Genomic DNA, 17,304 nt, shown 5'->3' with positions numbered 1-17,304 from the left:
CAGACACACACATGCGCACAAAGTCAAAGAGAAAAAAGGAAGAAATAGTTGAACTGACTCTCAGCACTTTGATCAAACTGGAAAGATTGTGATAGTTTTCATTCAAGTGTTTTTATTAACATTTCACGAGGGGCTCTGATTATTGCGAGTCTGTTTTTATTCCTTCTAATTTTAAGGGCTTTCTTGGGTATTTCCCAGAGTTTCTGTCTCACCTCTGACTGTAAGTTAGACATGAGCTTTCAGAACGGCGAGAACGCTTCCCAACATCCTGTTTTTCCACCCACGCCCTCGATCTAGTGGACTTTCCAAAGATATTTTGCTATTTATTGAAATATTTATTACAATGCTATTTATTTCAAAGTGGTTTATTTTAATTCTCTTGCAATATGTAATACAGTGTTTTACAGAAGACATTTTATATTTGATAAATATTTTGTATTTTTTTCAATAAAGAGTTACAGCATTTGAAATGGCGACTACTTCATGTCTTAATTTTCATCTTTGGTTATCAATAGTTAATGCAACACTGAAGATAATCTTGTTATAATGAAGATGTACAGAATATGAATCAATAAGCACTCTGTCGGGCATGTTTTGTATTCTGTGGTTTTCTCCTGTAAGCTGCAAACTGATCAGTTAGCTGGTTTTCTGTGTCTTCATGTGGCGTTGATCTGAGGGGCAGTCTGAAGAGTGAAATCAGATCGAACACAGTCAGCTATCAAATGTTTTTGGTATCAAAACACCCCTCCCTGTCTGCAGGCTCCCCACATGATATCAGAGCAGCCGCTGACTCACCACTAGCAAATGTCCTCGTCTGCCTTTGGTCACTTTCAGCTCTGCGCCCCTCACAAAATCAATTATTCCTTCCTTGCCTCGGGCCACAGTAAACTGGATGCTGCGTGCCAAGAACAGATGATAAGATGGACTGATGGTGACCACCACACAGAAGCAGTCAGTCTGAATCTTACCTGCCCGGGTTGATGTTGACGTTGCTGGTCTTGTTGGCCATCATGGCTAATTTTGTTACCAGCTCGATCGAGTGGCTGCAGTGCAGCAGCAGATCCCCCTGTGGGAGAGACAGTGGGCTTTAGAGTGGCTGCATGGTTGCTTTATTCCACACAGGCATGACTGTTGTGTCCTACTGTACCTTCTGTTTATTGTCCTCCCTTGTGATGTGAAGAACACACATCCCATCACTGAGAGAGCTCAAAGCGATATCTGTTTCAAGAAAAAACACAAAACAAATCACTAAACGCACACTGAACAGTCACAATGTGCATAATGGAATACCTAGCAGTGTTGTGGTGACCTCCTGAACTGTAACACGAAGCCATTGCAAAAGTGTCAGAAACCTTTAATAGCAACTTGAGGCTAACTCCAAAAGCAAGTTATTCCCCGTAGACTCCGATCTTAAAAGTCCCCAACTTTACAACATCTTTTACAGTCTGGTGCAAAACAGTTTTGATCTCTGTGGATAGTTTTCCCCTATGATAACAACTGTATGGGGCAAATCATTCTTAGCTGATTCATATGCACAGCGGAGTTAAGTCTGTGACCGTTATGAGTAACGAGTGTTCCTGCAGAGGCAGCTGTAGCCAGCAGCTGCCTGCTAAACATCCCCTCTGTTGATTCAAGTCTGCAGAGAATTATCTGACTCATAACGACTTCCCGTGTAAAGCCCATCCACGAATTTGTGATGGTTTTTATTACATTGTTTTACAGCACTAATTAGAATACGTGCGTGAACTTGAACCTATATAGTTTGCTAGCAGTAGCTGATAAGTTCACAGTCCACTTTATCATCCAGATATGGAAACTTCTGCTTGAGAGTCTCTAGAGACTGAGCTGAAGTTTCCAGAAAAAGCCGTTTAGATTTTGTGACCGCAGATGGACGTTTAAAAAAACAGAAGAAGCAGGATTTAAAACTGTAAAGATTCCTCCCTTACAAAAAATATGCATTTACAAGTGATGAATTCAAGAACATTATCTCAATAAGTATCTCAATATACCACATTTGTAAAACTGTCCCCTTCTCAGGGCTGGTTTTCACCTCTCAGAGCTGTGTAGTCGATCCTCTGCTTGATTTTGGTCTTGTCCACCAACACAGCAAAGGTGTTAGTGAGGAGCAGCTGGCGAGGGCGCGGCTTGAAACCCCTTTTGTCATACTTTATGACTGAAACACCGTACTGAAAAGGACAAGGAGACGCATTACTCCAAAGCAGCATTTATTATCGCCATCAGGCTTTAAACAAAAAAAAAAAAACCCTACCTGCACTTTGTCATTGCCCAGAGTCTGGACGACTTTGAGACTGATTTGCTCACGTTCTGTATAAAGCAGTAGAAATGCTCTGTGAATTTTTTTATGCTTGCCAGTGGGTGGTGGATAACAAGTGCAAAGACAATGAATACATAAACGTGTACCAAGCCTGGAGTCCAAAAACAGCTTTCCAACACTCTGAGGGTAGCTGTCTTTCTGATCCTTGAAGATCTCACTGGCTACAACCTTCTGCATCATCTAGAGGACAAACGAAAATCAAGTGAGATTTAAATAAAAATTAAAACAAAACAACTAAATGAAAGCCAGTCAGCTGCAATCTGACCATCTTGCAGGAAAAAACAACAACAAGATAACAGGTAGACCATCTTCTGTTATCAGTGTACCTGCTTCTTCCATTCGGGCTGGACTCTCCAGCAATACTTTGTGACCATGTTCCGCATGTGCAGCCTCTGCAGGTGCTCCGATGCCTGTAGGAGACCATAGAATTAATAATGCAGACTATCTATTCAAATATCATATTATCTGTGTGCAATGATCTTAGACAGCAGGGGGACTCAATTTGAATGTGGGGTTTTTGCACCTCAACGAGGGACGGAGGAGGTGTCGGCCAGGATTTGTCCAAAACACTCTTGGGCAGGTTTTTGCGTAGATTTTTCAGGAAGGAGTAACGAACATGATCCAGGAAATAGTCATTCTCAGGACCGTATTCCCCATGACGGTAGATGAAGCCTTTAATGAACCTGGAAAAAAAAATGCAAAAATCATGATGGAAATTATTATATTTTGCAAAACACAGCACCAAAAACTAGACGCCAAAAAAAAGTTTCATTCAAGCACCTGCGAATTAAGTCAGCAGCCTGGCGACGCCTTTTAGCTCTCCTGCGTGCTTTCATCCCTCGCCACCCCGACTGGATCACTATCACTATATATATACACACATGCACGTATAAACACCAAGACAGCTCTTATACTCAGCCAAAGAGAACACCCCAACGTTAGTGCAGCAGACATATAAAGTCAGTTTAGACCCACAAAGGAATGCTGGGAAAATGAAACAAAGCTGTAATGCAGATTTATGCATTTGTACCAAGCAGGTAGGGCCAATGTAACAATACTATACAAACACATTAAACACTTGTATATTCTCATTTTAGGGGCTATTCTTTAAGGAGAAAGGTGGCAAAGTATGAGAGCGCCAACAGCTGGAGGTGGTCTGACCTGCACGCCTGATGCGTTGGTACTTGGCCCTCTCTCTGTAGCCTCTCCATGATGTCTGCAGGGTCAGTGCTGAAACATGAGGAATATAGTTTTACTGCGTACCTTATGATTGTGTTTAAAATGTGTTCATTTTGATGATTAAAGTCAGGAGCTGTTTCACTAAAACCTCCCAAAGAGCTGAAGCTTCACATCTTTGACACTCTAAACTCATTAGAAGTGTGTTTCATGAATATTTGCATCACTACCTTATATTTTATTTCAGTTGTGACGCCCTCAGTTTGATAATCCTTGCTACTGCTGCTTACCTATCTCTGGCTTTTTCGCTTCTAGAGCATCTTCAGTATTGAAAAGAGTTTTTGGAAAACGGATGAAGATTTTTGATCTGCAGAAAGCAGCCAAAAAAAAAAAAAAATTGTGATCAACACAAAATCAGTGTGCCTTTCAATGGACACTTATTGCAATGAAGTGTGATTAAATGCCTTGCATACAACATTAAACAAGTTACCTCCCCAGTTTGTACTCTTCATCTTTGTATCCCAGGTGCTTAACCAGTGTCAAAACTCCATCTGCGAGTCTGCCATGCCAGTTGGGCCACGTCTCAGGACACAGGGGCTTATACCTAAGAGCATTTATGAATGGTTACAATAAAAGAAGAATGAACATAAAGTAAACAGCCACTGCAACTGTGAACTACCGCTGCAGGAAGGCTTCAAAGCGCCGACGATATGCAAAGCCAGCTCTCCTGACCCTCAGGTTTTCCATCAGACCCAGGTACTTCACCTGATGTCGAACCAGAACTTCATCAAACCTTCCTGCAGGGACAGAAACTGTATTTATTAGTAACAAAGAAATATTTCTGGCCAATGATATGAAACACAATCCACACAGCAGGATAAGCTTCATTACATACATTAAGAAGCTGGGGGTTTTATTTATTTGAAATAAAAAGGACATTTTTATTAAAAAAGTTGCGACTAAATCAAAATTCCTTTTGTTAGATTAATTTATAACCTTCTGTAATCACATGCTAGTTTGTTGTTGAATCAAACAAAACACATCTTCCACCTTTACTATTAGAGTGTTTAAGAAGGTATTTCCTTTTCTGAGAGGTTTTGATTGAGAACGGGAAACGTAAGAAAAGAATTAGGTCAAACATAATTAGTTTATGAATCACCAACTAAACATCATTTCTAGTTCACTGCCGTGTGACAAAACTGAGAACACAGCAGCCAGTATTAGACGGGTAACCTTTTACATTGTTTTTCTTGATCTGTATTTAGGATCTTCTAATAAAGCCTTTATTTGAGACCCGGACCCTCCCAAATAAAAACGCTTATATATCCCAATTAATATGACAGGATGTGAAACATGTACCTGGCTGCTTGGCGTCATTTGGTTTGATACAGCGCACGTAGGATGGCTCTTTAGACCTGAGGATTTCTGTAAGTTTCATCAGGCTGTTTTTGAACTGAGTGGCAGCCTAAATGATCAACAAAAGAAAATTAAATGATGTGAAATTCTCAGAGTGTATTTTCTGTTTTTTTTAAATCATGCCTACAAATGATCAACATAGAGAGTGTGACTGATTTGTTACCATCTCTGGGCGTTTCTGGTCTATGACTTCCTCTCTGCGGAAGCAGTGACTTAGGATCTGGTTGTCTGACTGGCACATGACCTGAACAGAGACCAAACCACAAAACCACAAGTCAACATTAGATGTCCCCCCTCTTCCTCTTCACTCAAGCAATGGCAGGAGACAGAGTGGTTTTCAAAGGTTGCGGTGAGGCTCTACCTTGTCCCTTTTCACTATCCTCACCTCTTTCAGGTTCCTGTTCAGCAAGTCATTGTTCTTGTCGAGGAAACCTGAATGGAAGCAAAAACACGGTGATTGAGGAATAGGCTGCTTGTGAATCATCCTCTCTATGTGTTGTCTCATAACAGGAAATGTAAGTATGAATACGCTATTGATCCAGCCTTAACAGTTTACCATTGACATTGTAGTTGACCTCTCCGGCATAATGCAGCAGTCTGAACTCCTCCCTGCTCATCACCCTGCGAGTCTTTCCATTTGCCAACTTGTGCCTGAAATAAACACACACATATAGATTTACTCACATATATTGTACAGTACAAGTACAAGTCTTTGATATAAGATGATGCTTACGTGACAAAATGGGGATGGCCGCCCACTGTGTCCTCCAGTTTCTCTAAAAAGGAGACATCACAAGTTTCTCCGGGCCTTAGGCACTCCTCGTCCTGTAAGTTATTCACACTATTTAATTTCTCAAAAAGGGAAAGAGAAATAAATAATCAAAGATACAAACTCAACGCTGTTTTACGCACCAGAATGGAGATGATGCCTTTGTGCTTCTCTTCTATCAGGTCACAAATGATCTTGTTGTCAAAGTATTGCACAGTTTCCCACTGCATGTGGAAGGAAAGAATGTAGTTTTAGCATCGAAATTCGATATCAATAGTTGTTTCACACTGACTACGCAATTAGCAGCTGTACTCACTGCAATTCCTTCCGTCTCATATTCTTCCTGCTCAGATCTGAGGGTCAGCTCTATAAACAGCTGCTGGAGCTTCTCATTGCAGTAGTTGATGCAGAACTGCTCAAAACTGCAGGCGGGAAACTTCTTTTAAAACAGAACAAAACTACCACACGTTGCAGGGACACTGAAGGCTACTTTTGACAGCGAAACCGGTTGACGAACTGCGCTAAGAAGCAGATGACGGTGAAGAGGAAAAGAATATAATCCATACCTGTTGTGCTGCAGGACCTCAAAGCCATAGATGTCTAGAAGCCCTATAACCGAGGAACCTTTGCTGCTGTGGTAGATTTCATCCTGCACAGCATATACGGTGCACATCATTCAGACAGAGATAGAAGACAACAACGGCCTCACAATAAGATGGAGGAATTTCTCTTGTTATCTTTAAGTTGTTATGAGTGCTGCACCTTAAGAGCCAGCGACTGGTTGATCTTCTCCACCAGCCACGTGAAGGTCCGGCCATACACAGCCTTGGCTAAGGCGTCACGGGCAGCCTCCGCTTGCTCAAAATTTAGCGGGGTGATCATCTGCATAAACATAAAAACAGCCCAGTAAAAACATGTGCATCGAACAACTGGAAACCTGAGGAGTGATGATGAAAAGATGATGACCTCCTCTCCCTTGGCTGTGAGCTTCTTGTGAGTGAGTGCCTCCCTAAGGGCTGAGCCATCAACACCCAGCAGCTGGAGAACAACAACACATCTGCTCTCAGTCAGGCTGTTTTGTAAGATTTCTAAGCATATTTAAACATCTGTCAATACTAGCGGGATTGTACTGACCCTTGCAAGATTAGAAATCTCAGTGGTGATATAGGTTTCACCTTCCTCCCCTTCCCCAAACTGCGTGTTTCCCAGATGGAGAACACTGGCGATGATATTCAGCAATTTCTGAGGTGGGAGACAGAAAGAACAGCTGGCAACAACCTCACAGATGAACAATTTGTTTTTCAAATGCGTCGACGATGATGTAGTGTTCAGAATAGCATTATTTATACCAAAACTGTCAGAAAAGAGCTATTAAGGATTCCAGTGTTGCAATGATATAAAATGATTTGAACATGGTAAAACTCTGACTGTTACTGACCTGCACTTCTTCTTCTGTGAAGCCAATGACAGGAAGGGCCTTCATCACAACCTTCCAATTATTCTTGTCACTTATGGAGCTGACTCTGGGACAGTTGCCCTGAAAAAAGAAACAATTTAAAACGATGCTAAAACTAATGGCGCAGACAATTTGTAATTCTTGAAACTGCGCGACACACACCTTAACCAGATAACGGTAGTTCTGGGGGTTTCTTTCCAGGTTCAGTGTGTTGAGTTGGTCATCTTCTCCTCCATCCAGAAGCTGATAGAAGATGTGGAAGTTTCTCTCGCCGTGGTTCTGATGTACTACACGAGATTTCTCCAGCAGGTAGTTTAAGATGTGACCACCCACCGGTGCCCCCTTGAAGAGGTTACACAAAAAGATGAGAGCTGAGAGCAACTATTAAAGTTTTCTTCTAGAGTTGTTGCTTTTCGATGCTATGATGACTGATATGATGTTATCCAATATATCAGTTTTAGCGTTTACCCTAAAGTCAAACTGGACATCCATGTATTTCCCAAAGCGGCTGGAGTTGTCATTCCTTAGTGTTTTTGCATTGCCAAATGCCTTTGTAAAAAAACAAACAAAAACAAAACAAAACACAGGAAATTAGAGAGAGGAAGTGAAATTAAAAGAAAGAATGCAACATAAAATCCCACAAAAATCCCATATAAAAATAACAGATAAGTCAGATAATATCATGCACTGCAAATACAGGCTAATCAGCTTGAAAAGCCTAATTTTTAAATACCTCCAGGACAGGGTTTGACTGTAGCAGGCGGTCACCAAGTGCTGCCATGTGATCATTAGTGGGGCAGGTGACAGTGTAGTAGAGGAGGATCTTCTTGGAGGCCTCTGTTTTACCTGCTCCACTTTCGCCTGATATGAGTATACACTGGTCTTTTCTCTCGGTCCGCATGGCCCGGTAAGTGTTGTCTGACAAGGCATAGCTGAGGAAAAAACAAAAATGCAGGTTCAGCTACAGATCAACATGCAGGTAAAACATAGCAGTGGAATAAAGTCACACAAAAATCAGCGTAGATCCAGAAAACCCAAAGCAAATACAGAGAGGTTGTTGTTCCATCTGCAGTAATTTGTATTTGGTAGTAGGGATCTGTTATGGGACCTCCCTGACCGTATGTGTGCATATGTGGAAAGCTTAAGGTAGGGAGAGCAGTAAGACTACTACTAGGATTATAAGTAGCTAGGGTGGGTTTCCAAGCAGCTTGTAAGGGTTGCTGCAGCTGTAGGGAGCTAAAATAATTTAAATAGCAAGATGAGATTTACGGATATGTGCAAAAAGCAAGCTCAGATCAGCCAACTTTACATAAAGCCACTTTCAGCTACTCTGTTATTCACAAATGGTTGGCACAGCGAGTAGCTCCACATGATTAATTTTATAATCACTTTATAAATAATATATAATATTTCAAAAATATCAGATTTAGTTCATAATTATCTGCTCGTGTGATTTTCTTTCTTCTCATCCTGACTGAATATTTAGGGTTTTTTGAGCTGTAGTCAGACAAAAGGCAAAAACTGAAGCAACATTTAGTTTTTGTTTGGTGTTTATCAAACTGAACCATTAATAAAAAAAATGCCTGAGGAGCCTGAAGTGACTCACATGTGAGGCGATATTTCGTAGAAGCTGACCCCTCTGTAACGATCCATCTGCTGCTTGGAGTAAATCTCTAGCTCTTTGTACGGGTTCATCGACACCAACACTGAGCCGATATACGTCTGACATCAAACACACAGGGAGTAGACATCACGTTCAAGTTATGGCTTATCACATCACGGGAAATGTTTTAGAAAATATGAAGAAAAATGATTACATAAATGAGGTTTTCTCTGAAGCGCCGCCGCAGATTTTCTATGAAGGCTGCCTCGCTGTTGTAGTTTTCCAGCAAGACAAAGTCCTGCACCCCAACCCTGTCCCGGGCAGTCAGCGCACCCTCCATGACCAGACGCACTCTTCCCTCAATGTCCACCTCCTACACAGAAAAGGAGAAAAAGAATCGTTACAAACGTACATGGAATGTGAATTTCTCTTCATTCTTGAGTCACTTCCTGCCTTAAATGGCAATCGAAGACAGGTTTTTAATCTTTCTTATAAATATCTAACATAAGCAATTACATGCTGCTGACAAGCAGGGGGCACAAAAGGACAAGTCATATTTCCAGCTTCACCCAGTAGTAAACAGGTTAATACGCAGCGCACAAGAAAACAATAATTACCATATGATTTTGATGGCACGATATTTATTTCAAAACACTTTCAAAATGCCAGGGCAAATGAATCAGGCCTAAATCCCCCAAGCGGCGCTCTCTAAAGTTTACAGAGTGCTTCTTGGCTGTGGAAACAAGTCCTGCAAGTGCACAAAGAAGAACAGTTCCACCGAGCATGCCAAGATTAAACAAAGAAGTAATTTAAGGAATCCTAATGATAAACAGACAGGATAGACTCCTCTATTTTTCGACAGAGACAGTGTATTATCATGTGTGTACACAGTACACAAAGTTTTATATCACCAGATGGGGTTTAACTAGAAAAATGTGTGTACATGTCAACCCCACTGTGAAGATAAACATCGTAGTGGAGACAGGAACGAATTACTAGAGAAATTCTTAGATATGCCCTAAAGTCAGATATAACATGCACACAACAACATGCAGCATCATGCAAAGAGATAAAAGAAATGTCAGCAGTCATTACTTACTGATGAGAAATATCCAGAAAAACACTTGAGCGTATATTAAATGCACAATATACCACAGCCAGACAAAAGGTGCTCTATGTTCGGTATCAAAGGCTCATTTAAGAAACAAGCCCTACTCTTTCACATTCATAAAATACAAGCAGTAAGTGGAACAAAGGGGTTAGACTTCCACAGGACGTTTGTTTTTCTTGAATGCAACAGCCTCTCGAGGGTCTCATTTGGCCGACCAACGCTGCTAAAAGGTCATTATCTCTGACCACTTCATGCAGGAATATCCTTAAAACAACAAGAGGACAACAGTGGACGACAGCCAAGAAGTGAACGCAAAGAAGTCACCGCACACTTCCACTGCAGCCCCTCCTCTCTGCTTCACCTTGTATTATTGTTTTCCCACTTGCAGGTGGGCTTCCTACAAAAAGCAATTACTGTTCAAAGTCAGATTTTCCAAAAGGATATGTCTCAAGAATTTCAGGGTCAGATTTAGGGCATGCTTTCAGTGATTTTGATGCAATTTGACATTCTACTCATTCTACTCATATAAAGACAAGCAATGAGCAGTGCAGACAAAAACTTATCCTTGCAGTACTTTTAACAAAGGGGGTGCAATGATGTAGCAGGTTTTCAGTTTTCAAATGTTCTGCAACAGCTGTAATGAAAAGTGCCTGGATAACACTTGTTAGGTTACAGTCAGTGTATGAGGTTGCAACTCATCACATTCTGTACAGTGTCACGGGGTCTGCCACATTATTGTGAAACTCAAGAGTTCATCTCAGTGTGTTCTCTCGCTGTAGATGACTGGGCCACAGTTGAAGCTCTGGGCTTTAAAGGACTTGCTTTGCCTAAAGCTTTCATTTCAGCTTCCTTAGCCCTCATACCTTAAGAGTTTATGTGCTGTGGAGTAACTGCTGTGCTCAGAGTACCTGCACAGTGTCCAGCTTGAATTTGTAAGGATCTTTTTCAAGTTATGTGTTTTTGTTTTCTTTCATTACAAGATTTTTGTCAACTTTATTGATCAGAGGCCTCATTCAGTACTCTTCTTTGATACCAAAATCAGAAAGATTGCTACCACTCGTGTTGGAGGTAATATGTGGTTCAGTTACGTTAAGGGCTATAGCTCTGGGATGGAGATTTAACCAGAATCAAGTGTAATCCCTGTAGCTTTGTTTTCTGTGAACTGACCTGAGGCCTCCTTTTTACAGCACCTTGAGTGTGATCTAGCTGATGGTGCATGAGAGCTTAATGTAGGATTTGACTCTGAGTATCAGGGAACTTCTGTGAAATCTGCAGGTTTGTGGGTGCAGCTGCAGCTGCAGTAAGAACGTTAACAGCAGGACTTGGCCCTAGGCCTCATGACTAAGCTCTGCAGGGCCAACTTCATTTCGGATTGTCTTCCTTATAAGGCATGCCCCACCACTCTGTCCCAGGGATAAGCAGCAGTGGTACCATGGTGGGCTCCTGACCAAAGTTGTGCCAGCAGGGATATGATGGAAAAATAGTGTTTATGTTTTTTTTTTTTCTTTTATCCGGACTGCTTGAGTTAAGGCTTACACAAAACCCCAAATATACACTGACTCATACACAGGAAAAAAATTCCAAGTGACTCATTGTTCTGTTTTGCTTTTCCCCCTCTGGTGTCTCCATGGCAGAAAGAGGGAATAGGTTGATCGGATATCGACTTTATTGTATCAGTACAGAAAATGCTTAAACATAGCCACAAGTAACCACAAATCGCGAGTAGGTGGGCCGCAATAAAAAGGAAAATAAAACAACAAGCATCATGGACCTTACCCTGGCTTGGTACCTCATCCTGTCCTGTTGTTGCTGGAAGAAGGTTGAACTGGTGGTTCCCCCTCAGGCTGGTGCTCCTCCTCCTGTCTCACAGACTTCTTAAACGCAGCTTCTCATCCACCTCTGCCCATGGGCAACACAATTAGGCAACTTTACGTCTTACCCTTCGGTCACTTTCTCTGTTTCTCTCTGCCTTGGCGTCTCTTCCGTCACGTCTTTGCGCTTCCTTGCTTGACTCCCCGGTGCACACACACTTAGGCCAAAACACAAGCGGCTCCTCTTGTTTGCACCTTCAATTCATCTTGTCCATGACAGGTCAAAGTAAATCACCGCCTCTCCGTGATTCCCTGTCCTTCCTTCTGAACTATTCTGCATGAAACAAGGGCAGGAACTACACTCACACGTCACTCTGAAAGAAAAAAAAAAAAGTCGAGGGAAAGTATGCTGTTGGATAATGAGAAAAAAAAAGAGGGCCAGAGAAAACAGAGAGTGGAGAGGGTTAGGAAAAACTTGCTAAGAGCCCCAGACTAAAAACATGTAATCACTGTGCAGCTATTAAAAAAAGAAAAAAAAAAACAGAAATCACATGATTGGCCCTTAGGACATTCTTTCCTTCCCTCCCTGTTAGTTTGCTCCCTCCCTTTTCTCCCACAAGCCGAGGCAGATTCACATGGGATGTGAATTATGGAAGTGTTTCACCAGCAAGACTGCCTGTCTCCTAGTGGCTGTCATCCACTGCTGACGAAATAACTTACACCATCATAGAAATATCACTCCGCAGATATATTAATATGAAGTGTTACATTCCCCATCTGTTTCCTTTTCCTGGCAACAACCACAACACAACACATTTTTAACTTAACACTGACTTAACATATGAGCCGTGCGCATGAATTATCAGATTCCTCTCTTATTATCCTCCCTCCTATTCAAGGCATTTTTTTTATGTGTGTGTGCTTTCAAGGCCACATCACCTTTCTAACAGAACAGCACCCTCCTCTGGTTCCCCACTCCTCATCTTTCCTCTCACTTCACTGTAGCTCAGGCTGTTTCTATGCCACACCCACTTTCACATGCCAGCATCAAATATCCAACAGAGAGGAATCTGAATAATGCTGCCCAGATGGGAAAACCTTTTACATTTTTTTCCCTTCTTACTCTCAATAGTGCTTAAAAAGAGATAAACAGTTTTGTATAAGCAATAAACACAAATACACCAATTTTAAACCAGTCAGCCTCACTTCATAATGCAGAGGTCTCCCTTACGCTATCAGAACAGCTTTGACGCTTAAGGATGTTGATATCAAACCTCAGCCTAGCATGTGCTGTGGTTTTTGATTCTGGGAGTTGCTGGGATTCTTTGTGTCCTGTGTGTTGTGAGGTGCGGCCTCTGTGGTGTGGGCTTGTTCAGCTCATCCCACAGATGAGCTGGATTAGGATGTGGAGAGTCTGGAGGTTGGATGAATGCTGTGGAGTCTGTGATCTGTTCTTAAGGACTATTTGTGGTGTGATGCATTGTCCTGCTGGGGTAAGCTTCTACCACTGAGGAGTGCTATTGTCAATGGAGAGGTGTGCATGCTCTATTTAAATGGCTGGTTCATCTTAAAGCATCATCCACATGGATGCCAGGGCCACATGATTCCCAGCAGAACATTGAATTGTAACAAGAAGATACATTTATCCACTTCACTTATGAGTGGTTTTAACATTATGGCTGATCACTGTATGTCAGCTGGTGTGAGTATTTCTCGTGCTGCCTCCTAAAGTATACAGGAAATACTTCTTACATGAGTACACAGATTTATGCACAACATGTCCTTTGTTTACTCGGTTCTCTCACCGTACCCCCTCCAATTGTGTAGCTCTATTCACTGCAGGTCAGCTTTATATGAAGCACAAAAATAAAAGGAAGTGTGTACAATGAGCTGATAATTGATCATTAAGTTGGGTCATAAAAACCACAGCATATTCTCCTTTTGAAGTCAAACAATGTGGAAATATTCTTTATAGTTTGGTGGCTTGTAAATGATACTTCCTCTTATATGATCTTTTTTTTTCTCCAAATACCTCTGTGGTAAAAACCTAATTCCATTTGCAGTATTTAAGCTTACAGAAAAGTCCATTTAAAGCGTTCTTACTATACAGGCATCTGAGACATAATATGCACCAGGCTGACTGCTGGCAGCAGATATCCAAGATACCGAATGTGCAATGACATGCATATGGAAAACATGAACGCACTTTCTCAACATCATCTGCATTTTTCTGCTCCACAGACAGTATAAGTAACACTGTCAGGCTCACGCCCAGGAAACTCGCACATATACTAAAGTCAGTGATGAAGAAATTGCAGTTTCATGGCAGAGTCCATTCCCACCTCCTAAGATATGCTATTTTCCAGCTGAGTTGTTTTTCAATCATTGTTCCTATCTTTGTTTAGCAGTTCCTGTAAGAGAGATTTCCTTCCTGTTTCCTGATGTTCAGGATCTTCCTTTATTAGCGGGCTTTGTGTTTGAGTGTAATGTGATAAATATTTTTCTAATTATTCATTACATCTTCTATAACTGTATATTAGCGCCTTAAAATAAAGGTTAAGTAATGTGTATTGATGACCTGGGCTCTAATCCTTACCTTAACTAAAATATGTTGACAAAACTGAGCTGATTGACTCAAACTAAGTTCCTCTTACAAACACACCCCTCAACGCTTCACCTCAGATGCCCCACTTCTGTCAAACTTGGTGCTAAAACGCTGTAAAAATATTCTTTTAGCGTCTCAAAGGCAAGTCAAGTGAAGCACATCTCTGCCATTTTTTTCAGCTGTTTCCCTTTCATGCAACAACCCTCTGCCTGAGTTCAATTTCAGATAATCACATTATAAACTCAAAAAGTAATTCTGAACATCTGACACATTATGGAAGAAATCCAGAGATCCCAGCCTTCTTGTCACAAGCTGCCTGTCAGCTGTGGAGACGAAGATTTAATAATGTTTTTTTCTCATTTTGTATTTAAGTCGCTCGGGTTTTCTGATTCAGTAGAACAATAAATCATAGAGGAATGGTGTTTTATTTGCTATGGAGGGAAAAGCGGTGTTTCTCTCTTCCCCTCTGTTGCACACACACTATGCATGAATATTATAAATTTAACTAAAACCACGAAGGACATTCTAATATCGTTTGGGTTACCTCGCCTGGCTAACCCAGCTGTTTATTATTCCTCTGTGGGGAACCCTATTGTCCATCTGCACTGAGCTCCATCAGCACCCATCTGCTGTCCCTTTCACCTCACGCTCACCTCCGCTGCCTCTCATCCCCCAGATCTCTGTTACACGACAAAGACCGCTTTATAAATTGACCAAGGTGTAAAACTAAACCCAACAGAAAAAACAAGCTGTGGAATAACTTACAACAATCCAGAATGAACATGTAGTACTGGGTGTAGTAATCTATTTCCTTCAATCTTAGGTTTTTTCACTTTTAATAAGAAGAAAAGGCAACACGAGGATGAATTTCAGTATTTGTAGCTCGCCCTGCATGATCATTTCACCATAACAAGCATGAGTGTCTTAATATGTTAAGCCTTATTTGATGCCCTAAATTAAAGGAAGGCTTAGGGCTCTGCCTAGTGGTTGTAATATCAATTACAGTGAACAGGCTCCTCTGCTATTATTTTAAAGGGATGGATTACCATTAAATTTGGTTCCCAGAAAGTGAAACCTAATGTTTCGTTTTCTGGGAACATAAAAATACGATTCCAGGACTTTCCCTGAAGTCTACTGGCATTTAAGATCTAGCTCCATGTTTCTTCCAGCTCTGCTGAGCACAAAAACATTCACAGAAGCGTACTAAAGTGCAGTACAAGCAAACATCTAATAGAGCACAGAAACACACACAGAGACATATAAATATATTGCACATAAATGTCTGTAATGTAGCATAAACATAAATAAAGAACTATATGCTTACCTGGTCTAAGTTTTTAATCAAATAGAACAGAAACATTTTCTATCAGGCTGAACTCCAGAAGAAGTCGGGTCATAGCCACAGCCTCGGTTACTTGTGCAGCTCCAGGCGATGCTTGCAGACTACATCAAGGCTGGCTTGATTTTCTACAGCAGCGGGGACTGAATGCACTCCAGTCCAGACCTGCACAGTCTAAACAGATAGAATTACAGAAAAGCACAGGCACTCTAGACTACAAGGCTGAATTTTTTTTAAAGGCTAAAATCTGTGACCAAAAGAAGACTTCTCTGCAAAGGAAATAGAAAATGTCAGGCCATTTACAGACTCTAAATCCACTAGGAGGCAGTAATGTTAAAGTTAATTGTCTGCTAAAAGCAATGCGATATGACGCAGATGACTGAAGTCAGCCTCCGTCAAAGGTGGAAGACTTGTATTGTACTTTTACTGTAGAAAACAGACCAGCTTATGGCTTCCTGTATGAGTTTCCTTTACTATGTCGCAATTTAAATGAATTTTATGTGGTGCACTTTTGGGAAACTCAATGACTCAATAATGCCAGATCGTACTTTGTCCCTGTTTACTTAGTAAGTTTTCTGGGGGTGTTTGCAATGAACAGTGTTCATTGCAAAAAAATAAAAAAATAAAAAATAAAAAATAAAAAATCGCATCTTATTTCAAACAATTAAAAAATTCCAGGAGCCTGGTAAAGAGCTAGGGCAGCCTGAGGGAGGAGGCTGCATTAAGCAGGCCTGTGAGTTGGAAGGGCAAAACAGCTCCACCACTGAAGAGACTTGATCTGGAAGGTTAAATACACGCTATCAGTCAAACGTTTGGAGACACCAATTTAATGGTTTGTCTTTAATTTTACTACTTTCTACTTTTTAGACACATACTGAAGACATCAAATATATGAAGCAAGATATATGGAATCATGTAGCAAAGACAAAATGATAAATAACTCTAAATGTGTCTTATGTTTTAAATTCCTCAAAGTAGCCACTCTTTGCTTTGTCGACAGCACTGCAAACCCTCGGCCTTCTCAATAAGCTTCACGATGTAGTCACCTAAAACGGTTTTCACTTCACAGGTGCGCCTTTTCAGGGTTCATTTGTGGAATTTCTTGCCTTCTTAATGGAGTTGGGACCATCAGTTGTGTTGTGCAGACGTCAGGTTGGTACACAGCTGTCAGCCCTATTTGACAACTGTTAGAATTCATATTATGCCAAGAACCAACCAGCTAAGTAAAGAGAAGCGACAGTCCATCATTACTTCATCATTAAGAACTAAAGGTCAGTCAGTCTGAAAAACTTTGAATGTGTCCCTAAGTGCAGTCGCATAAACCATCAAGCGCTACGACGAAACTGGCTCAAATGAGGGCCGTCCCAGAAAAGGAAGACCAAGAGTCACCTCTGCTGTTGAGGATAAATTCATCCGAGTCACCAGCCTCACATATTGCAAGTCACCAGCACCTCAGTTTAGAGCCCACATAAATGCCACACAGAGTTCCAGTAGCCAACTCCTAGCTTCCACAGTCACCCGACCTAAACCCAATCGAGATGGTTTGGGATGAGATGGACCGCACAGTGACAGCAAAACGGCCAACAAGTGCTCAGCATCTCTGGGAACTCCTTCAAGACCGACTACCCGTCTACCTGAAGCTTATCGAGAGAATGCCAAGAGTGTGCAAAGCAGTAAAATCAA

At 41.3% G+C, this 17,304-nt stretch overlaps 1 protein-coding gene across 2 annotated transcripts; it reads right to left on the bottom strand.

Moving 5' to 3' along the window:
- Positions 1-91: 91 nt before the first annotated feature.
- myo1ca (myosin Ic, paralog a) lies at positions 92-15,779 on the bottom strand. Of its 2 annotated transcripts, XM_040032735.1 has the most exons (33): positions 15,607-15,779; positions 11,643-12,051; positions 8,970-9,128; positions 8,759-8,874; positions 7,886-8,084; positions 7,621-7,701; positions 7,315-7,494; positions 7,135-7,233; positions 6,831-6,938; positions 6,663-6,734; positions 6,459-6,578; positions 6,263-6,345; positions 6,013-6,118; positions 5,840-5,920; positions 5,661-5,752; positions 5,484-5,578; positions 5,313-5,359; positions 5,091-5,171; positions 4,871-4,976; positions 4,191-4,308; positions 4,002-4,115; positions 3,802-3,878; positions 3,497-3,565; positions 3,116-3,200; positions 2,859-3,018; positions 2,662-2,745; positions 2,422-2,515; positions 2,270-2,325; positions 2,051-2,186; positions 1,148-1,218; positions 969-1,066; positions 796-895; positions 92-683 (listed from the first exon to the last, which is right to left on the bottom strand). In XM_040032735.1, exons 2-33 carry the CDS (start codon positions 11,658-11,660, stop codon positions 657-659), a joined length of 3,132 nt encoding a protein of 1,043 aa, XP_039888669.1. In that variant the 5' UTR covers positions 11,661-12,051; positions 15,607-15,779; the 3' UTR covers positions 92-656. The 2 variants fall into 2 exon arrangements, with proteins under 2 accessions (XP_039888669.1, XP_039888670.1); XM_040032736.1 differs by lacking the exons at positions 11,643-12,051; positions 15,607-15,779 and adding an exon at positions 9,855-11,604.
- Between the last annotated feature and the right edge of the window lie 1,525 nt (positions 15,780-17,304).

Source organism: Simochromis diagramma, unplaced genomic scaffold (genome assembly GCF_900408965.1).
Source record: "Simochromis diagramma unplaced genomic scaffold, fSimDia1.1 OVJJ01000216.1, whole genome shotgun sequence".
NCBI classification, from domain to species: Eukaryota; Metazoa; Chordata; class Actinopteri; order Cichliformes; family Cichlidae; genus Simochromis; species Simochromis diagramma.
Note: the sequence above shows the minus strand (reverse complement) of the source record. Positions and strands in the feature narration are given on the sequence as shown.